This window comes from Phaseolus vulgaris, chromosome 2, assembly GCF_051622355.1.
Source record: "Phaseolus vulgaris cultivar YP4 chromosome 2, ASM5162235v1, whole genome shotgun sequence".
In the NCBI taxonomy this organism is placed as follows: Eukaryota; Viridiplantae; Streptophyta; class Magnoliopsida; order Fabales; family Fabaceae; genus Phaseolus; species Phaseolus vulgaris.
In genome coordinates this window covers 20,419,938-20,444,073 of record NC_143499.1, presented here as the reverse complement: position 1 = coordinate 20,444,073, position 24,136 = coordinate 20,419,938, and the positions used below count along the sequence as shown (strand labels likewise).

The window sequence follows — 24,136 nt, the reverse complement described above, 5'->3', positions numbered from 1 at the left end:
AACATTAACGGGAAGACGAAGGATGGTCTAAATGCTCGTTTAGATTTGATTGAGATGAACATACGCGGCGAGTTGGCACCCATACAAATGGGTAAGCGTACATATTTGCCCCCAGCCTGTTACACAATGTCAAAAGATGAAAAAATTAGTTTTTGTCAATGTCTAAAGGGTGTGAAAGTGCCACAAGGACATTCCTCAAATGTGAAGAGTCTAGTGTCAATGCAAGATTTGAAGTTAATTGGGTTGAAGTCTCATGATTGTCACATCTTGATACAACAATTGTTGCCGGTAGCTATCCGTGGGATCTTACCAAAAAATGTTAGACACACCATAACCCGTTTGTGCTCATTCTTCTCTTCCATCTGTTGTAAAGTCATTGATCCCTCAAAACTAGATGAACTTCAAAATGAAATTGTTGTTATCTTGTGTGAATTGGAAATGTTTTTTCCTCCGTCTTTTTTTGACATCATGGTTCATCTAGTGGTGCATCTGGTAAGAGAGGTTAGATTGTGTGGACCAGTGTACTTAAGATGGATGTATCCTGTTGAGCGGTATATGAAAATTTTGAAAGGTTATGTGAAAAATCATTATCGTCCAGAGGCTTCAATGATTGAAAGGTACATAGCTGAAGAAAGTATTGAATTTTGTTCAGAGTACATGACAAAAGCAAATCCAATAGGTGTTCCAGCTAATTCATGGCACCACAGGCGTTCTACAAGTAAATGTTTACGTGGTGTGAATATTGTAAGCAAATCTCGATCAGAAGTCTTGCAAGCACATTTGTACATATTGAATAACACAGATGAAGTTGTACCTTACATAGAAGCTCATAAAGCCATTGTGAAGGCAAATAACCCAAGACAAGCAGAGAAATGGGTCTTGATGGAACATAATAGAACTTTCATGCCTTGGTTTAAAGATGAGGTGTTCAAGGATTCAACGGCATCAGAGACCTTGACTTGGTTGGCTGCTGGATTGAAGTTTGATGTCATTTCATGTACAGCGTACGAAGTGAATAATTGTATATTTTACACGAAGTCCCTGGATGAAAAGAGTACAAATCAAAATTCTGGTGTTACTCTTGAAGCCGAGTCAATGCAGTTTTCGACTTCGAAAGATACAAATCCAGTACTTGGATCAATGGCATACTATGGGTTTATAGAAGAGATATGGGAGATTGACTACACTAAGTTTTCCGTTCCAATTTTCAAGTGTAAATGGGTTGATAATAAAAGTGGGGTTAAAATTGATGAATCAGGATTCACACTAGTGGACTTTCGAAAGATAGGGTATCGAGATGAGCCATTTATAATGGTTCAACAAGCATCTCAGGTTTTCTATGTGAAAGATCCTACGTCAGAACATTGGTATGTCGTTTTACACGGGAAAAAACAAGGGGAAGCCATAGATGATATTGAATATGGCGAAACTCGTTCATTCACACCAATGATAACTAATAAAGATGACGATGTACTTGATGATGTACATGCAACCCGTAAAGACCACAGTGAAGGAATTTACATATAAACATTCAACCCACATGCAACATGTAAATAAACATTTATAATTTTATGTATTATTTTTATATGATTTTAATTCGATGCACATTAACTAATGTTTGTTACCTAATTTTTTTAACAGAGACATGGATGACGACCAGACTCCAGTCAGACCTCGATCTGGGCGAGGTAGTAGAGGACCTACTAGATTGAAGCGTCTTGCATTGAGACGTGCTGCTGGTGAGAAGACACATGTTGACATTGACGTCAACAGTGGAGTGGCTTTTGGTCCTAAGGCAGATGAGTTTATGAGCTATCTTGGAGTTGTTTCTCGTGAGAGGCTCTCCATTTTGATTAATTCATGGGATGAGGTTTCAGAGGTTGATCGGAACATGCTATGGGAGGATGTTCTGGTAAGCTTTACATTATTATTGTTATCATATAATGCTTTTTAATATTGATTAATTAATTTTAATTTCATGATGTTATTTTGCAGGCAAACTTTGACATTCCTGATGTGGAACCGCTTCGATCAAAGATATTATCCAATATCGCACTTAAATTTCGTACCTTTAAGTCAAGACTGACATCGAGATACATTTTTGGCGACCTTAAAGACGAAAATCCATGTTTAAAGTACCAACATATTGATGAAGAGACATGGCGTCTTTTTAGAGAAAGCCGTGAAAATGAGGCTTGGATGGTAAGTGAAGTAACTTTTTTGTTTATATAACATTAATAAGTTTATCTTATTTACTTCAGTTTGTTTATTTCAATTATGACAGGATCGTCGGAAGAAAGCTTAAGAGATAGCTTTGAAGAATCTTACCCCGCACGTTATGTCTCGTTCGGGGTATAGAAAACTTGAGCAAACACTGATGGTGGAAAAGGAGAAATCTCAACAGGGGACGTATTCTGAGAATGTGGAAACAGGGGTCACTTCTCCTCCACCACCTTTTCGCCATGAAAAATGGAAGAGGGCCCGAATTAAAAAGTCTGCTGCACCAAGTTCCGAGCAATCCGGGGTTATAATCGAAAAAATTGTAAGTTATTTTTGTTATTTTCAATTTTTTTAAAGCATTAATTATATTAATGATTGAAAATATGATTTTTGTGTACTCTTGCAGGATTCCTTGGAATCCGACGGTACATTTGTTGCTGAAGGTCGTCACGATATCCTGGTTGAAGCAATTGGACGACCTGAACACTCTGGTCGTGTTCGTGCCGCTGGACAAGGGGTCGGAATTAAACTTTATTTTGGAGTTTCAGAACGACAGCCATCCTCCTCCTCCAAGAAGGAAACTCAAATGAAGACTAAGTTACGTGAAGAAATAATGGAGGAGATGAGAAAGGAGACTGATTTGATGTGGCTGGAGATGAAAAAGGAGAATGATCGAATGCGACAAGAGTTTCTATCGCAACAAGTTTGTGCTAAGCCGATTGAACCCCTTGTTAGTCCCACTCCCAAGAGCACAAAGGGGAGTTGTGCGGCTCCTCCAACATCAGGGGATGATATCAATGGGCAGACAGAGGATTGTGAGCTACTGGTAGTGGGCGGCAAACTTCCTCGGGTGGTGGCACTTGGAAAAGTCTATAAAAACGCCACCACCTTACATAACGTTCCTCTCTCCCCTGATGTGGCGAAGGTAACTGTTGAAAAAGTACGATTTCTTGATGCTCGTGTTCCACTACCTTCAGATGAGGTAACCACTGTGGCCGATGCATTTCAGACATTCGTTGCCTGGCCCAGAGAGCTCATTCGATCTATGCCCGAACCTCATGTAATAATTTCGTTTCATTATATTATTTTTTATTTATATTTATATATTACATATAATTTAATACAAATGTTGTTTATCTTGTAGGAACCTTTTCAGCCACCAACTCCGAAAAAGAAGCGTGAGGTTCCAGTTGACGATCCTATGGCTTCCCTACGTCTCATTGCTAGTCAGATTGGCAATGATCCTTTTCCAGTTCCGTGGGATAATACATTTTTTCAAATCAACACTGAACTGCCACTGATGATTTACAACACAGATTTATCAGAATTTATATATGGGAACCAGGAGCTCAATATAAGTATAATTCAATTTTTTATGATGTAAGTATCTTTACCTATTATTCAATTTACTTTATGTTAAATTATTATTGATTATGCTTTAACTAAAAACTTGTAGGTTTTTGCATAGAGTCTGTATCACTGAGGGGAAGGAAAATATGTATGGATTCGTAGATCCTGCATATACTAATCCCGTTGGACCAAACTCAACTGAGACTCAAGCATACATCACTAACATCCTGGAAAAAGAGGGAAAACAAATTTATTTATGCCCTTACATTAATGAGTAAGTTTAATTATATGTCATCAATTATTATTATTTCATGTTTTAAATATTTACTAACTCTTTTCAATGATCATATAGGCATCATTGGCAGTTACTTGTCTTATCAATGGTTGATAAGACTGCTGTGTGGTTCTGTTCCCTACACAAGAAGATGCCCACAAAATTTAAGGATATCATTGATACGTAAGTATAGTATAAACTTAACTTTGTATATGTTACTAATTAACCATCTACTAACGAGGTTTTTTGTATTAACCAGTTCATGGCGTGGATATAACATCCTAAAAGGTCGATCCAGTTCAAATAATTTGAACTACATAAGAGTAAAGGTTTGTAATTTTTTTCTTTCTCTATTATCATTGTTTATCAATATACTAACATATTACTTTTTATTGAATTATATAGTGTAATAAACAACCAGGAAGCTATGAGTGTGGCTATTACATTATGCAATGGATGATTACCATTATAAGACTAGGTGTTAAAACTGGTTGGAATGAGGTATATGTTAAATCATTTTTATAATTCTTGAACATATATATATATCTAGAAACTAATTTATGTCAACTTTGCAATGCAGTTATTCACAGAAGAAACACCAATGAGTGAGGAAGGCATTTCATATGTTAGAGATTCTTGGTCCACATACTTCATTAATTTTTATAACTCTAGCATAAGTAAACAACATTAGTGGTTTTATTATATGTAATTTGATCACTTGTAAATGTACATTTTGATGATTTCAATTGGTTACTACATTTTTGTATTTGTCTGGCTGGGTTTAATCATTATGCAGGTTATTTAAATATATGGTTTCTGCACAAAACAGGATGTACCAAAAAAAAAAAACACTATTTACAAATGCGGTCATTTACCAAGACCGCATTTGTAAATAGTGAATTCGCATTTACAAATGCGGTCTTAGTAAATGACCGCATTTGTAAATAGTGATTTATGAATGCGGTTTTTACCAAGACCGCATTCATAAATCCTAAACCCCAAACCCACTCCCTAATTCAGAATAATATACAAATGCGGTTACCTAAAATGACCGCATTTGTAAATGTGATTTATGAATGCGGTCATAGGACCGCATTTGTAAATTCCAGATTTACAAATGCGTGTTGATCATGCCATGAAATGGTGGCATGGAATTGTAAAGGACATTATCTATCACAAGGGTCCTCCCGTGGACTCTTGGAACTCTTTAAAGGATCAAATGCGCGCTAGATTTGTGCCCCCACATTTTAGGAAAGACCTCATGTTGAGACTCCAACGGTTTCAACAAGGCACGCTAAATGTGGATGAATATTATAAAGAGCTAGAAACGCTTGTGCTTAAAATTGAATTAGAGGAAAGTGAGGAAGCTATGATTGCTAGGTTTGTGAGTGGTCTTAGGAAGGATATTCAAGACATTGTTGAGTTACAAGAGTATTCATCATTGGGCTCTTTAGTTCATCTTGCAATGAAGGTGGAAGCCCAACTTGCTAAGAAAAACTCTTTCAAAAATGCTTCCAATGATGGATACTACTCCAAGTCTTGGAGAAACAAAAATTCTTTTTCTAAACATCCTTCCAAAGATTCTTCTTTCAAACCCAAGGATCTTACGCCATCTACTTCTAGGCCTAAATCCCCAATTAAATCGTCTAGTCAAAAGTGTTTTAAATGTTTGGGATATGGTCACATTGCTGCTAATTGCCCTTCTAAACGAAGTATGTACATGCATGAAGGCATTGTAGTTAGTGAGCATGATTCCAATTCACCTAGGCATTCTTCACCTTCTAGACCATCAAGTGAAAATGAGAGTGAAAGTCCTTGTGAAGGTGACTTATTGATGGTAAGACGTATGTTGGGCACAATTCCAAAATCTTTGAATGATACTCAAAGAGAAAATATTTTTCACACCCGATGTCTTATCAACAACAAGTTATGTTCCTTGATTATTGATGGGGGAAGTTGCACTAATGTGGCTAGTACAAGAGTTGTGGAGAAGTTAGCCTTACCCACTATCTCTCATACCAAGCCCTACAAATTACAATGGCTTAGTGAAGTAGGTGAAATCATGGTGAATAAACAAGTCCTCATTAACTTTGAAATAGGAAAGTATAAAGATGAGGTTTTATGTGATGTTGTGCCCATGGAAGCTTCTCATCTTCTTTTAGGAAGGCCTTGGCAATATGATAGACATGTTTTACATGATGGCCTATCCAATACAATGTCTTTTTCCTTCCTAGGGCGCAAGGTTATATTAAAACCCCTTTCTCCCAAAGAGGTTCATGAGGACCAAATAAAAATGAAAACTAAAAGAGAAAATGAGAAAGAAAAAGAAGTAAGTACTACACCGAGTCACACCATTTTCTCCTCTAAATCCATCATGTTGACTCGTGTTATACCTCAAATGGACCCTCCAAGGTCTTCTTCTTCTTTATCTTTTTCATTACCCAAGGTTCCTATTTCAACACCACATTGGTTAAAATATGTTAGGGATGATTTTTTCATACCTCCTAATGGGTTTCACCATTTAAAAGGTCTTTTTCCCAAAAATATCATCATTCCCAAACACATTTTTCCAACTTGGTCGAATTGTAGGACCTCCTTTTCTGCAATCCCTTTGGTTCCATCTACTAAGTCATGTATTCCTTATTCTTACACTTTTGATTGTAAAAGTAAAGTGACTTTGTTATATGCAGGGATTCAGAATTCGTGGGCGAATTCTCTCCAACTCGGGGAGTATGATGAGAATCAACTAAAGGTGGCTTTTTATAATGAAGAACAAGATCATTCGCCTTCATATTTAAAGTTTTACTTGTTAATCTTTGCAAAAGATAAAGCCCAAGCCCAAGCCCAAGAAGGCCAAAGCCCACAAAAGCCCAAAGTCCATCCCATGAAGGGCAAGGCCAAGTATTAAATAGATATTGTTTAGAAAGGTGCTTAGAGGGAAACATTAGAAACCTCTATTGTTAAAGCATCTTTTAGTCTTTAGTTAGGAGTCTTAGGGGGGGTGTGTTAGTAGATAGGTGTAGGAGTAGAAAAGGAGGTGCAAAAGTGAAGGAAGAGGTCACACCTTCCTCATGCTTTGTTTTAGGCGCAAATTCTAGAAGCTTTTTGGGAGGGAGTTTTTTGAATTTGTGTAGCTTATATTTCAGCACCTTAGGCTATAAATAGAGGTGCTCTCTTTGTATTTTTCAGATTGGAATTAATCTAAGAAAACTCTACTCAAATTTTGAGTGACCTTTGGAGAGCTTTTGGAGCGTTCTTCTTCTAGTCTTATCTTGATGGATCAATGGAGTCCTCAAGTGGCGGCATCACTCTCATCTAGGAGCATTCCACACTTCTAGTGGCGAGATCATCCATCCTCCTTCCATCTTCATGAGCATTCTCTTCTCCTTCCTTTCTTCTTCTTCAATTGTTCATGTTGCTTTGTGTTCTTGAGTTTTTCAGTTTCGGTTTTTCTATTTTCCAGCACTTGTTCTGTTTTGTTCTTAATTTTGTTTGGTTCATATGAATTGTTGTTTAATTTCATTCCTTTGTTGATTCAATTTGACAATATTTGGTTCATCCAAATGAGTTTGGGATTTGGTACTAGTTATTGGTGAGTTCTTGTCTTAGAACCATGATCCAACTCTAAGAAAAGTGCCTCTATATTTTCCAGCTCAAGGTGATTCCTAAAAATGTCAAGAATCTTGTTCTATGTGGCTATTGGAATCACATCACATTGTGGTGGTGTTTGTGCAGATGGACAAGGGGTTGGAATTAAACTATATTTTGGAGTTTCAAAACGACAGTCATCCTCCTCCTCCAAAGAGAGCGAAACTCAAATAAAGACTAAGATACGTGAAGAATTAATGGAGGAGATGAGAAAGGAGATTGATCTGATGCGGCTAGAGATGAGAAAGGAAAATGATCGAATGCGAGAAGAGTTTCTATCGCAACAACTTTGTGCTGAGCCAATTCAACCCCTTGTTAGTCCCACTCCCATGATCACAAATGGGAGTTGGGCAGCTCCTACAACATCAGGGGATGATATCATTGGGCAGACGAAGGAATGTGAGCTACTGGTAGCGGGCGGCAAGCTTCCTCGGGTGGTGGCCCTTGGAAAAGTCTACGAAGAGGCCACCACCTTACATAACGTTCCTCTCTCCCCTGATGTGGCGAAGGTAACAATTGAAAAAGTACGAGTACCTGATGCTTGTGTTCCACTACCTTCAGATGAGGTAACCACTGTGGCCGATGCATTTCAGACATTCGTTGCCTGGCCCAGAGACCTTATTCGATTTATGCCCCAACCTCATGTAATAATTTCATTTAATTATATTAATTTTTATTTTTATTTATATATTACATATAATTTAATACAAATGTTCTTTATCTTGTAGAAACCTCTTCGGAAACCAAGTCCATAGAAGAAGCGTGAGGTTCCAGTTGACGATCATATAGCTTCCTTAGGTCTAATTGCTAGTTAGATTGGTAATCAACCTTTTGAAGTTCCGTGGAATGATATGTTTTTTCAAATAAACACTGAACTGCCACTGATGATGTACAACACAGATTTATTAGAATTTGTATCTAGGAATCAGGAGCTCAATATAAATATAATTCAATTTTTTATGATGTAAGTATTTTTACCTATATTTCAATTTACTTTATGTTAAATTATTATTGATTATGCTTTAACTAATAACTTGTAAGTTTTTGCATGAAGTCTGTCTCACTGAGGAGAAGGGAGATGTGTATGGATTCTTAGATCCTGCATATACTAATCCCGTTGTACCAAGGTCATATGAGACCCAAGCATACATCACTAACACCCTGGAAAAAGAGGGAAAACAAATTTATTTATGCCCTTATATTAATGAGTAAGTTTAATTATATGTCATCAATTATTACTATTTCATGTTTTAAATATTTACTAACTCTTTTAATGGATGATATAGGCATCATTGGCAGTTACTTGTCTTATCAATTGATAAAACTGCTGTGTGGTTATGTTCCCTACACAAGAAGATACCCACAAATTTTAAGAATATAATTGATACGTAAGTACACTATAAACTTTACTTTGTATGTTACTAATTAACCATCTACTAACGAGGTTTTTTGTATTAACCAGTTCATGCGTGAATACAACATCCTAAAAGGTCGATCCAATTCAAATAATTTGAACTGGATAAGAATAAAGGTTTGAATTTTTTTCTTTCTCTTATCATTGTTTATCAATATACTAACTTTTACTTTTTATTGAATTATAGTGTAATAAACAACCAGGAAGCTATGAGTGTGGCTATTACATTATGCAATGGATGATTACCATCATAAGACTAGGTGTTAAAACTAGTTGGAAAGAGGTAACATGATATGTTAAATCATTTTTATAATTTTTGAACATATATGTATCTAAAAACTAATTTATGTCAACTATATTTTGCAATGCAGTTATTCACGGAAGAAATACCCATGAATTCGGAAGCCATGTCATATGTGAGACATTCTTGGTCCACATATTTCGTAAATTTTTATAACTCTAGGATAACTTATCAATAGTGTAGGGATTATATGTAATTTGATTACTTGTTTATAATGTACATTTTGATTCTCTGAATTTATCTCTATATTTATGTATTTGTCTGGTTGGGTACATTTTGATCAATATACAAGTTAATTTATATGAGTTTGGGACAAAACAGATTGCACTAAAAAAAACACTATTTACAACTACGGTTATTTACCAAAGCCGCATTTGTAAATCAAGCGCATGATTTACAAATGCGGCTTTGGTAAATAACTGCAGTTGTAAATAGTGTTTTTTTTAGTGCAATCTGTTTTGTCCCAAACCCATAGAAATTAACCTGTATATTGATCAAAATGTACCCAACCAGACAAATACATATATATAGAGATAAATTCATATAATCAAAATGTACATTACAAACAAGTAATCAAATTACATATAATCCCTACACAATTGATCAGCTATCCTTGAGTTATAAAAATTTACGAAATATGTGAACCAAGAATGTCTCACATATGATCAAACTATCATCATATTAAAGCTATATGGAATTGTAATCCATGATCAAACGATCATTGGATCCAAGTTATGTGCAATCACTATCTGAGATCAAATAATTATTAGATCGAAGTTATATAAAATCATTATCCGAGATCAAACAATCATCGAATCAAAATAATCTAATGAACACTTGCAGAACATTAAAACTTATTCATCCCTCAAATCGGTCCATCTACATCTCATTTATGAATTCCAAGCTTGGGAGACTTATGTACCTATTCGTATCTAAGATATATTGAGATACACGTACTAATATAAAATTCAATCAAATTGGGTGCAATCCAATCAAATCTAATGCAATTCAATCAAATCGGGTGCAATCCAATCAAATATGATGCAATTCAATCAAATTATATGCAACCATATAACTTGGATATTTATATAGTAACCATTGATTGAAAGACAAATATTTAATATTCAATAATCAATCATATCTCTTTTCTATTTTAAATATATTTTTAATACCTTAGCTCAAACTCAAAAAAACTTATAAATATCGTACTCACTAAATTTTCATATTCACTTATATACTTATAATTTTCTATATTCTTATTAACTGGAGCATCATACAATCTTCTACAAATGATTATTTCCTTATCATCATCTCAAAATCATAATTTGACTTACTAGAGAAACTTTCTTGACTTACACTCTTTTTGGTAAAAACAATAACTAAAACCTAAAAGTAACTAATTTTAAAAGAGTAAAAAATGACTAAGTAAAATTTTAAAAGAATGAAACACAAAGTAAGTTTTTATAGAAACTAAAATAAAAAAACATATTCGTTTTATAAAGATTAATATATTTAAATTTATTTTTTACTCTACTAACTATTTACAAATTAAATAATAATTCTTGGGGAAAAATGAAAACTCTTTTTTAAAGCTCACTAACTAAAAAAGTTTAGTTTTAAATTTAAAGTAGATATAAAATCAAACTTATCTTAAATTTAAGATTAAAAACATATTTTGAAAAAAATAAAATGAAGTATATAGTACTAAAAGTTTCCAACTATAGAGACACCGGCACTTCACTTTTCAATTTCCATCACCTGTGTTTTCCAATTGCCCCTTGTGTGAGGTGAAGACTGAGCAAAAAGGGCAACTGTGTTTGTGTGAGACAGAGAGATGGAGAGTAGCGAAGAAGAAGATGATTTTCCTTGCATTGAGAGCATTATCCCCCAATCCAAGGTTGACTCTCTCTATCAGTCCCACACCGAAAAGGTTCGCTCTCTCTTCATTTCGCAATCAACAAACAATGCATCCTCTGAAACCTTATATTTGTTCACTTGGATGTATGTTCTGCTCGTGTGCGTGTTTTTTGGATTGTGGCGAACCCATTTTGTCTATTTTTCAGGGGATTAGGAAGCTTTGCTGCGAGCTTCTCGATTTGAAGGATGCTGTGGAGAACTTGTGCGGCAATATGCACTCCAAGTTCTTGGCTTTTTTGAGGTAACATATGTCATTACGCAGCTAGCATTAATGTATTGTTGTATCACCAATTGCTTGAAGTTACCCAGCAAGGAATTTCAATAACTTTTTTTATATTTTTGTACATTTTGTCTATATTTTCTCTTAAAAGATCAAGTAGCAGCACACATATACATGGGTATGGGTACACAATTTTAACTTAAATGCGGTATTGTGTTGGTCATTATTCATGAACTTTTTGTGCTAACCAATGTGTTTTTCCTTTTTCTTTCTTGAATCAATACAAAATGTTCGAGGTATATTTGCTTGTTGATTCTGCTGTGGAAACAGAAGCTGGTGATGTTATTTCCTTGATTGGTAATTTCTTGTTAAGAATTCGTCTATTAATGTTCAAATTGGAATAGGAAGAGTGGGGGAACTGCTTAATTAGATCTGCAGCTGTAGAAAAAAGGGAAAAAATGGTTAACATCTCAATAGGAATAAAAAGGGTGTGGAAAATTCATAGTTATGCTTTAGTGAAGTTGTATTGAAAGTTGACTCATGAATATGTCATCTCCATTCCCATCCCCATACCATACTAGTCCTTAAAAGAGTCTATTTTCTTGAACGATAAGTGATAATTAGGGGTAGCATTTTGTTTTTTCTGCTTTTTTCTTCACTGTATTATTCTCTAGATATGGTGATACTTGTCAAAATCCTAAGTAATGAACAAAGTAACCAGTATGATGCACCATTCCTGGTGCAAGGATAGCTTGTTAGAGGTTTCTGTTGTATGGAACTGCACTGGAAGACGAGGAACAAGCTGGTATTGTTTTATTTATTTATTTCTGTCGAGAGAAAGCTCAAGCTGTTAAAATTTTGCCCTGTAAGTTGGTTATACTTTTAGTTTGTCCAACACACCCTGATACACAGTTATTTTGGGCTTGAACATTAAATGTGAGCAAAGCACTAGCACTTTGTGCTGAAATTTAATTTAATCAGGGGAATACAGGTAAAAAATGTTGAACTCTTTAGACAGCTTCCCAAAGCTTAAACTGTTAGTAGAAGGCCTATGAATGATTCATATAATGTTTCTAACAAGTATGCAACATGAACAATAAAACAACAGAATTTTGTAACAATTTCAATCACTTTTCTCAACCATATTATATGCGTATACAATGTGATGTTTTCTCTTGATATTGTAGGATATCTGAAGAGGCCGTAGAAGTAAAGCATGAATTGATTGAGCTGCAAAAGCATATCTCAGCACAAGGTATTCTTGTTCAGGATTTGATGACGGGTGTCTGCAGTGAATTGGAAGAGTGGAATCAGTCAAGCAATGATGTCACTGAAGTTCAGCATGAACCTGAACTGCCTCAATTCCTTGAGCCATTACTAAATGATAGAAATGACCAGAAAATATTATTCTTGGAAAACATGGATGTACTTGTGGCTGAGCACAAGTTTGAAGAAGCATTGGAGGCATTAGATGCTGAGGAAAAAAATTCTGGTGAGTTGAAAGGCTCAGGGAATAACTCTTCAGACGATGTTTCCTCATACAAGTCTGCTTTGTCAGAAAGAAAGGCAATGCTTGAACACCAGTTAGTTGGAATTGCTGAACAACCCTCTATTAGCTTCCCTGAGCTGAAGAAAGCCTTAAAAGGTTTAATAAAACTTGGAAAAGGTCCTCAAGCACATCATCTAATGCTGAAATGTTATCAGTCTCACCTCCAGAAGAGAATTGAGGCTTTGCTTCCCTCAAGTTCTCTATGTCCTGAAACATTTCCTTCTACATTATCTAAGATTGTGTTTTCTGTAATATCACTGACAATAAAGGAGTCTGCTTTGATTTTTGGAGATAATCCTGTTTACACCAACAGAATTGTTCAGTGGGCAGAGTGGGAAATTGAATATTTTGTACGAGTGGTGAAAGACAATGCTCCCTCATCTGAGACTATTTCTGCCTTACGTGCTGCTTGCATCTGCACTCAGGCTAGTCTGAACTACTGCTCAATTTTGGAGTCACAAGGATTGAAAATGTCTAAATTACTGCTGGTGCTTCTGCGTCCTTCTGTTGAAGAAGTTTTAGAATCAAATTTTAGGCGTGCTAGAAGAGTAGTTCTTGACATGGCAGAATCTGCTGAATGTTGCCCGTTGTCACCACAGTTTGCATCTTCACTTTCTGCAATTGCTACTTCATCTAGTAGCATGCTTGTTGAGAGTGGAATGAGATTTATGCACATAGTTGAAGTAAGTAACTTTATCATATGATATGGGATACACATTCTTGAGTGATGAAATCATGTTAAGTTTGTTGGCTGGATAAGATTTTTTTTTTTATATGAAAAGCCTTTGCTTTAATTTTTCTTCCTTTCCTTTCCATTTTATCCTGTCATTAAAACATTTATGCTCTGGCGTCTGCAACATGCTGTGGACCCTCATCTCAGTTAATTGAAATGAAAAATATGCAATAGATTTGTCTGTTTGATAAGAAACTATTGATGAAGGTCCTCATGAAAAATTTCAGGTTTTAGATCTTTAGTAATGTTCCTTTACATCCATATTTCAGTGCATGAGGAATTAACTAAAGTCTTGCCTGTTGACGTGTAACAAGTGCTAATGACAGTGCAACATATATGCATAATTTTTGCAATTTTGTTAATGTATTGATTTTTATGTGTTTGTCTGCTTTCTTTAGTAATACTTCTTTTACTTGTTTATTTTTTTTTTTTTTGGAGGGGAGGGAAATTATAGAAAAGCAATTCTTGGTGGCAGTGTTTCTGTGTTAGTAACAACAATACTCTTAGAATTTGGGTTTGGGTAACTCAAACTCTATAAAACCCTAAAACCAACTTATGAGGTGACAGTTGCCCCCCACACATATACACTACTTTGATCATATAACTAATCAATTTGAGATCTGCAATTCTCGTCACCCCTCCATCATCACCCAGTTGGTTGGATGTTTCAAGCATGAAGTTTGCAAGATTGGGTATTTGTAGGTGAGTAGTTCAATAATAGTCCGATAGTGTCCAATAATAAATTTTAGAATAAACTCTAGTATCATCTTAAAATTTGAGTTTTGGGATAATTCAACCCAACAAATCTGGCTTGTGAGGTGAAAATTAACCCAATTGTATACACTACCTCAGTCATATATCACTAGTTGATGTGTGATCTCCAACATATACAACTTTTGGTTGACTATGTTTTTAGAGTTATTTAAAAGTAATAATTTCTTTAGCCACGTTTTTCCTAAACTGTAAATAATTTTGCCAAGAGTTCCTTCTTGATAGGTTTCCATTTTGTAATTAAAGAAATATTATTATAAAATGAATGGCTTAGTGCTGCCAACAAGTGGAACACGTGGACAAGAAAAGAAGAGAAAAGAAAAGTTTGAATGCAAAAGCTGTCCAAAACTCAAATTCCTCTACATCTTTGATAGGTTATTTTAAAGAAGCAATGATAAAAGCCTCTAGGAGAAGCCATAGAAATAATTCTTATCTCATAACATAAAGGCAGTTGTGAGTAAATATATATGAAACACCCTAGAATAGTGTTCTGCCCCAATCAAATCGTCTAAAAAATCTGCAAAATTAGCACATCAGAATGAAGTTTTCCCTTGATCATTGTAAAAGTCCTATTTGTAACCACAGTCTTATGTCCTAACAAGAAGCTTGACCTTAGGAGAGACTTTGGGCATTTGAAAGGTTAAGTAATGAGTGATGTGGATAGTATGATGTTCTCCTGAATTTGTTAATTGGTGTTGATGGTCAGAGTGTTTTCGCTCCACCTTGTTTGTGTCTTCAGTTTTTTGTTCATATCTTATTATGCATGTTTAAGAGATTGTCTTCACTTGATTGCAAATGAACAACCTTGCTTGGAACTTTGTGTCTTTCAATAACATAAATAATGTACTTTTGAACAAATTTCAGGAGATATTGGAACAGTTAACACCATTGGCTAGTTTGCACTTCGGAGGAAATGTACTGAATAGAATCTCACAACTATTTGATAAATACATGGATGCTCTTATCAGGGCTCTACCAGGTCCTTCTGATGATGACAATCTTCCAGAACTAAAAGAGGCTGTGCTTTTCAGAGCTGAGACTGACTCAGAACAACTTGCGATATTGGGAATAGCATTTACAATATTGGATGAACTATTACCAAATGCTGTGTTATCAAGGTGGATGCTGCAAAGTGAAGGCAAGGAACCAAATACAGAGAATGTAACCTTCAATACAAATGCTAGTGTAGAATTGAAGGAGTGGAGGAAGCATATTCAACATTCTTTTGACAAACTTCGGGATCACTTCTGTCGGCAATATATTTTGACTTTCATCTACTCGAGAGAGGGAAAAACACGGTTGAATGCACGTATTTACTTGGGTGATAACAGAGAAGATATTTTATGGGATTCTGACCCACTGCCTTCGCTTCCATTTCAGGTCATTCTTATTTTTCTGCTTTTGTCTGTTGCCCTTGTTTTTGCTATTTATTTCTTTCTTTGATCATCCCTTTGGGTTTTCATGTTTCATTTTTGGCAATGCTATTGCATGTTTGTTCAATCATAATTAGAAATTGATTTCTTGAATGAAGCTGTGATAGTTATTTGCTCGCTAATTTCTTGCATTATGCCATTTTACTGAGGTGTGTAGCTGTGCATCTGTTGGTCTGTGTCTATATATTTGTTTGTATGTATCTATTAAATTCTGGTGATTTTTTTAGTGCTGACAAGTATAGCTATCTTTGTAGGCATTATTTGCAAAGCTGCAGCAATTAGCAATAGTGGCCGGGGATGTATTAATTGGAAAAGACAAAATACATAAAATTTTGCTTGCTAGGTTAACAGAGACTGTTGTGATGTGGTTGTCTGATGAGCAGGAGTTTTGGGGCGTGTTAGAAGATATTTCAGCTCCTCTACAGCCACTTGGTTTGCAGCAGGTACTTGTTTATATATTATACTTGAGAATGGAAAATGAGAAATAAAGCTTGAGAAATTTATCTATCCTCAGCTCATTCGCGTGTATATATAGAAGTTCTTACATTAGATTTGAGATTCAAAGAAGTTAATATCAAAACAAAGGTTGTACCTAGCTGACAAACAAATACAATAGAAAGCAAATTTTTATCAAATATGCATAGACAAGTTAACCTATCCTAACAATTCTAACACTTTTCCTGAAATTGGATTTTATGTACCAAGCTTGGAACATATAAATTGAATTCAAGGTCCTCTAAATTTCGTGCAAATTTCCTTGGACAAAACTTTTCTTGAAATATTTGACAACAAATTTTGATGCGTTTGGTTCTCTCATGGAATATCGATTGGAAACAATATGAATAGTTGTCTGGTTATCAAAGTACATCCTCATCCGTTGAATTTCACAAAATTTCATCTCTTGGAGGAATTGTTTTATTCACCAAATTCACAAGTGAGTGATGCCCATCACTCTATACTCTAAACTAGATTGAGTAACCACATTTTGTTTCTTGCCTTTCCAAGAAATAATATTGCCTCCACTGAAAACACAATGTCTAGTAGTGGAATGCTTGTCTGCAAGAGATCTTGCCCAATCAACATGACAATACGTAAATATTTGAGCATCCCCCTTATCTTCATGTAACAATCGTTGTCCTCAAGCCTTTTTGTTATATATAAGGATGTGAATGACAATATGCCAATGATCAAGCTGAGGAGCCTTTATGAGTTCACTAACCAATCCAATTGCAAAGGACAAGTCAGGTTTAGTAACAGTGAGATAAATAAGTTTCCCAAAAGCCTTCTATATATCTTTTGGTTTTGAGAAATATTCACCTTGTTCTATTACTAATTTTGATTTGGATCAATAGGACTATCCATAGGTTTATAATCAATCATACATGTTTCTTTTAGTATGTCTAAGGTATATATTCCTTTGAGAAATTACAATACCTTCTAAGATGGTCAAGTTCTTCATGTACAATTTTAGGGATAGTATAGCAGAGGACACAAAGGAGATAGGATGAAAAGAAAGGAGATAGATGATGATAAATTAGAAAATTGTAAATAGGATGAAGATTACTAGTAAAGCAACTACATGTCTGAAGAACAATGGGCTAGTTGGGATATTCGTTATCGGGAGCCATCATATGATGGTGAATGACTTAAAGAAGAGGACTCCACATATAACATTGAACCAATCTATTAGGTTTTGCAATGGTAAGTGAGCAAAGGGGGGTGATGAGGATTCTGGGGAACTTGGGGGAGGAGAGGAGTTTCAAGGAGTGGTTTGATTTGGAGTGTCATGATGTGGATTCAACTAATGGCATAGGTAAGATTTGTTGGATAGAACTAGAATCTTCAAGGGAAGAAAGCATATTCTTTAAAAAGGGTTACACTCACAAGGATTTTGTATTTTTTAGGGTTTAGGGTTTATGATGGAGGACCATCCAAAGCCACCATCCACACCAATAAAGACAAAAGCACTATCTGTATAAATAAAGTAGAATACACTTGTATAGAAGTTATATTTGTAAACATACTTTTAAAAGGCATGTTGTAGAGATATCAAAGACATTCTAGGAGATCCTCACAGCAAGGATCTCTAAAGCATCTTAAAGGGATATAGGTCACTCCTTAAGCCACCAACCCTACCATGGTTAAGCAAGCTTACCTAGGGTTAGAGTAGCTTAAGGACCAAGCTACCTCCTTCTATTATCATCTATAAATACTTCGCCTAAACACTTTGTACTTAGATTTGACATAAATGTGAGTGAAGCTTTCTGAATTCAGAAATCATTCTCTCTCAAATCTCCTCTTGTTTGCAAGCCTAGATGGCCTAGTAAACTCTTGGAAGGTTGGCCTCACCAACTTCCTCTTCAAGCATACACCATCACCTTCACCGAACCAAACCATTTGAATTCCTCTCTTCATCCAAGTCTTTCACTGTCTCTTGATCCACAATTCCAAAAGCAAGAACCTCGGTCTACATCAGGTGGATCAGAGCTCATCAGGATCCGGCCAAAAGCTAAGCCAAGTTCTTCCAAACTTTTTCTGTTTCAGCGTGTTGTTGTTTTGATGCCTTGCGGTTCTTGCTTGATTCTGTCATTTTTCTTGTGTTTCCACCGATTATTTTTTGTTTTCCACCGATTAATTTCCATTTTCACCGATTATTTTCGTTCACACATTCATCAAACAGTTTTCATTGTGTTCCAGTGCACAACCTCTGTTTTCTTTACTGTTTTCACTGGTTCTTGCTGTTTTCTTCATTTTAATCAGTCAATTCTTTGTTTTCTGTGCTCTTTTACCGTTTAATCTGTCTTCTCTGTGATTCTATTGGTTTATCTTGAGTTTTGTTCGGTTTATTTTGTGCCAAATCTTTCACACACAGTTCCGCACCTCAACCTGTCCTAACCAGGGGTGTTCTTGCTGTTTTTTCTTGATTCTGCATGTGTTTCTTGTCTTTCATTCTGTGTTTGTGCACGTTTAGGTGTTGTTTAGGATTTCCAATCGTTGCATGTCAATTGTCATGTTTCAATTTTGCTTAATCTTGTCAAAATTCATCATGTATTGCTGCTGTATGCACAAACTGTTTGAGTTTTTCTCCACTGCACACAACCTCTTTGCTTAAAGTCTTGTTGCTGTTCTGCTTCAATTTTCGTGTGGTTTGCCTTGTGTAATCTAGTTTTGAGTATCCTTACTTGTTATTAGTTATTTGGTGAGTTTCTTGCATCTTTTCTAGTATTTCTTTGTGGTTTTGTCATCCTTTGCTTCCTTTAGGAGTTTTCTGCCAGTTTTTCCAGAGTTTCATACTTGCTATCTGATTTGCAAAATTTATTTTGACTTCAGTTCTTATCCAAAATTTATGCAAATTGTTCGGTAACATCATCTACATGTTTAGCATCCACTGTAAAAAAGGCACGTCCTAATTCCATCTACAAAAAAAATTATAATTGTCAAAAGCCAGGACGTTGATATGGTTGCCACACTGTTTCAGTGTTCATTGGTGTTTTCGGTTTTAAATTTTCTGCCACTTATTCCTTTGGTGTTTTAGCTTCAAATGTTTACCATATCTTCTTTCATATGTTACCAATATCCAGTTAAAATTTCAGCTTAAAATTTTCTGTAGAAAAATTCTCATAAAGTTTCCAATACTAGAAAACTGTTTGCGTTTTGTCCAAATTTGGTGGATTTGTTTTGCAGCGTATACATATCCTTTTTTCCTCAAATTTGTGGCATTTTATTACTCCTTGAGCACAGCAAATACCATACAAATTAAGGGTTCAAATTCTCTGTATCCCAATTACCATAATTCTTACACTTTTGGTGGTTAGTGATATACCTAGTTTCACTCTTGGGTCGTTGTTGCTCACGCTGTGCGCCCTTGTTCCATTTGAATTCAAATTTGAGTGTAGCTTTTACCATAAAATTTTGGCATTATCTGTTTTGCAAATCTTTGTATAAATTCTGGAACAAACACTGCCAATTCCTCTAGATTTTGGTTTTTGTAATCTGTTCTAGCACTTTTCTTAGGTCCTTTTGCTTGTGCTGCCTTTTGTTGGTTGCCTTAATTTTTTTATTGTCTTTTGTTGGATCTCTATTCTGGTTTGTCACATTTCTTCTTCTTATGTGCGTTTAACTTTTCCAAATTAGTGTTTTTCTTGCTTTATTTCTTGTTGTCAGAATTACAACAAGTTTAGGTTTAACTAGTGTCTATTTTCTTTATGCTATACCATTTTACTGAGATGCATGGGGACATGTAGACTTATTAAGAAGTGGACTTTAAGCCTAACTCAACCTCATAAAACTGGCTTATAAGGTGAAATTTGCACCTACTTATATACTATGAAATTTAATCTCTAGTCGATATGAGATCTCCAACACACCCCCTCACGCCGAGAGTGACAGCTCATGCGTGGGATAACATATTATAGGTTGTCCGATAATGGCCCGATAGCAGGTAGCCTAATAAGCCCAAAAAACACTCGCTAGGATAGGCTCGAAATGGATCTGATACCATATTAAGAAGTGGACTTTAAGCCTAACTCAACCCCATAAAACTGGCTTATAAGGTGAGGTTTGCACCCACTTATATACTATGAAATGTTGTAATCTCTAGTCGATGTGGGATCTCCAACAAGACTGATATAAATGCCATGTGAACTTCAAATGATAACTTATCAGTTCTCAAGATTTTGATATTTTGGCCAAACTGAATTTTGATTCCACTAAGTAAAGACACAAATATTGACAAAAGTTCAGATTGATCTTTCATTAAATAAACTCAAGTACAAGGAGATTATTCATCAATAAAGGTAGCAAAAAATAAGGTGGTCCAACTTGTAGAACCGATGACATCTAGGGTCACTAAGGACACCTTGTAGAATTTATCCAACTTCAAAATTCCTTCCAATGAATCAACCTCCCAAAACATCTTCAACTCTCCCATAGCTAATTGGGCCTCAACAATAAAACAAGTCATGTTGTGATATGTTTGTTTAAGAGATGCCAATTTATGGGCAGAATCATTAAGGTGATGAATATCATTTGCAAAAATACTCTTGGCCTTTTTCAAAAAGCAGTTGTAAGTTCCCAATATATTAAGTTTCACAGCTCTTGTGCTGTTCTGCTTTATCTGATGGTATCTTACTACCATCTTTTTCCAAGTGATCATGAAAACCTTGACTAAGAAACCAAAGTTCAACAAATGTAGATCAGGAGATTCAATTTTTGCCATTAAGTTTTTTTGAAGTAATTGTGGGAATCCTAAAAAAAGAGGTGGTAGCTTCTGAAGACATTTTGAAAATGTCAGAAGGTGAAATAGAGAACTACCAGTGGTCAAGAAGAAAACAAAGGAGAAATTGAGAGGGCAAGAGCTGGACTAGTGGTGGAAAACAGGAACCGAGGGTTAAAAGGACAAGGAAGCCTGGAAGCCTTACAATGTTGCACTGTTGAGCAGAGGCCAGTGTGTGGCTGTTACACAGCTGGTTGAAGCATGCAAGATGCTGTGCATGGGACGATTCAACCTTCGTGGTTGGCTGGGTTTCTTGTTGCTTGGTGAGACACCCAGATCTGGTGTTTCCCAAAGAGAAAGATGGTGGCTGCTGGCAAGGTGGACCCTGGGTGATGGAAGAGTGCCTTAATCCTTTGGAGAATTGTTGGTGAAGTTTGCGAAAGCTCAATGGATGTGCATGGACAAGGCTCTCCTAGGAGATGATGGTTGCCTTGGAGGTGAAGGTTAGGTATGAAGTGTGAGTGGTGAGGCCATCTCACTTTGGTAGAATGAAAGTTTGAAGATCAATTGTTTATTCTAGAGAGGTGGGAGTCAATTAGTGAGATTGGCACAAAATTGACAGCAATTCACTATTAGATTAATCTTTCAAATACATGAGGTAGGCTCCTCCTTTTATAGCAAAGGAGGACCGGATTTGGCCAAAACAAATGGAGGGAAATTCGAAACCGAAAGGTTTGAATCTTGGCACCTAATTGTAGCTCACATGGGAAGTGTGACTAGGTGTGCTCCATGTGCTTCAATTAGGTCTAAACAAATGGAGGGAAATTCGAAACCTAAAGGTTTGAATCTTGGCGCCTAATTGTAGCTCACATGGGAAGTGTGACTAGGTGTGCTCCATGTGCTTCAATTAGGTCTAAATGACCGACCATGGTTAGATTAGGTGTTTCTAGAAACCCTAATCTAACTTAGGTTGGTTTTTAGATGCCTAAATTCAGCAAAAATACAAGTAAAATTCCTATTCTACTTTTGACAAAAATAAATTCTACTCCACACTAGAGTTTATTTATGGCTTCTTGAACAGGTATAAGAAGGTTTCTCTGCCATCAACATCTCAATCTTCTTGAAGCTTCTTAGCCATGACTCTAGTGGTTGGCCCAATTCTACACTTTGGTGGGCTTGCATTTGAGTTGGTGCTTGGGCCTCTTCCATCACTGGGTTGGCTGTCACTTGTTGAGAGGAGAAAGACCAGGTGTTGTCAGCAGAAAAGAAGGCATCCAGCAGCGGTGAGAGACAGTATTTTCACTGGACAATGATAGACAAAACGCGATTAATCTGCTTTGATACTAAATATAAAATGAAAAATGAGAGAAAAAGCTTAACAGATTGAACTATCCCACAGCTCATTCATGTCTGTGTTTGTGTATATATATAGGAGGTCTTACTTCAAATTAGAGATACAAAGAAGTTATTCTCAAAACAAAGGCTATCCCTAGTTGACAGACATATGCAATTGAAAATAGCTTTTTATCAGAGATGTGTAGACAAGTTAATATATACTAACAAGTTAACCTTTTTTAACGGTTACAAATACTTTTATGCCCATATTCTATCATCCAAAATACTTTTTTAACGGTTAAATTTATATTGCTGCTAAAAATGCATTTGTGAAAATTGATCAATCAAGATGAAAGTGAGGCATCAGGTTTTAAGCTTTATGAAGCAGTCATGATGCATCATTTTTTGTAGAATTCGTTGTTAAATTCACATTTCCTTGCCAATCGCATTATTATTTTTTGGTCTGTCTGGCAAAAGTCATGATGGTTATGAGGGGAGTTCTTAATAATTTGCATCAGCTACAGGTGAAGATACATAGCATTTCATCCTTTGATTTATGTCTCTAGCATCATGATGTAACAAAGCCTGCGTTTTATGAAAAATTACTTAAATATCATGCTACTATTTCCCTCTTCCCAGCAGATAAATTGTTGTTAGTATTCTTTAATTACAGAGTTTCTTCTCTGCACTCCTCATCCATAGCTTATCTTTTTGTGACAGTTAATTCTTGATATGCACTTTACTGTTGAAATTGCACGCTATGCGGGGTATCCATCTCGCCACATCCATCAGATAGCATCAGCTATCACTGCTCGTGCCATCCGGACCTTCTCTGCTAGAGGCATAGACCCTCAAAGGTACTCTTCATTTTTGCCTTTTACCTACCATTCCTTGTCCTCATCTGTATTGTGTTCTTGGATTTTGACACCGATCACTTTAAATTATTAGTGCACTTCCCGAGGATGAATGGTTTGTGGAAACTGCAAAGTCAGCAATACACAAGTTCCTGCTTGGTGTATCAGGGTCCGAGGCATCAGACACCGATGAAGATCATATCATTGTTCATGATGAAGTTGTCTCAGACTCTGATACTGTTTCATCCCTATCTTCTATGGATTCAACCGAGTCTTTTGCTTCTGCTAGCATGGCCGAACTTGACAGCCCCTCTAACTTGTCTGATCCAGATAATTGATTTTTTCTAGACTATTATTTAAATTATAGAGTAGTTTTGGATTTTTAGAAAAATGTACCTGCTGTCAGTTATCAAATTTGCAAGGTGATGGCGTATGAAGCTTTTAACATCAAATGTGTTGTTCATAAACCTTGCTTAGGGAATATAGGAAAATGCCTTGGACTTAAAGTTAGACCAGTTGAGTTGGAGAGCAATCATGATTGAAATCTGTGTATATTTTAAAGAAGTTGGCCTGCCATTATTTTTTATTAGTTGATAATTTTTGGTACACCATATTTTGATGACTCTTTTTCTTTGCATTTTCATTTTTTCTCCACACTTTTTTTGCTTTTTTTTAATATATTCTAAAAATAACTCATCCCTCGTCTTTTAACATTTCTTCCCTCTCCTGCAAGCTTGCATGGCAACCCCTTAAGGCGTACCTTTGTCAATTGGAAGGTGAAAAAAGTTGAAATTATCAAAATCAATCCATAACTATACTAAATCAAATTACTTTCGAGATTATTTTACTGAATTGGTTTCATAGCCAAATCCATTTTTTAATTTAAATCCAATTCAACAATC

At 35.7% G+C, this 24,136-nt stretch overlaps 1 protein-coding gene across 4 annotated transcripts; it reads left to right on the top strand.

Moving 5' to 3' along the window:
* Window positions 1–10,932: 10,932 nt before the first annotated feature.
* Window positions 10,933–23,847, top strand: LOC137810856 (LOW protein: exocyst complex component-like protein). 4 transcript variants are annotated; one of them, XR_011080981.2, is made up of 8 exons: window positions 10,933–11,137; window positions 11,271–11,365; window positions 12,532–13,576; window positions 15,262–15,777; window positions 16,085–16,273; window positions 22,127–22,328; window positions 23,101–23,237; window positions 23,329–23,847. XR_011080981.2 is itself a non-coding variant. In XM_068612322.2 (7 exons), exons 1-7 carry the CDS (start codon window positions 11,042–11,044, stop codon window positions 23,570–23,572), a joined length of 2,322 nt encoding a protein of 773 aa, XP_068468423.1. In that variant the 5' UTR covers window positions 10,933–11,041; the 3' UTR covers window positions 23,573–23,847. The 4 variants fall into 4 exon arrangements, 2 of the variants coding, with proteins under 2 accessions (XP_068468423.1, XP_068468424.1); XR_016518497.1 differs by having other exon boundaries at window positions 10,936–11,137; window positions 11,271–11,701; XM_068612322.2 differs by lacking the exon at window positions 22,127–22,328.
* Window positions 23,848–24,136: the final 289 nt, after the last annotated feature.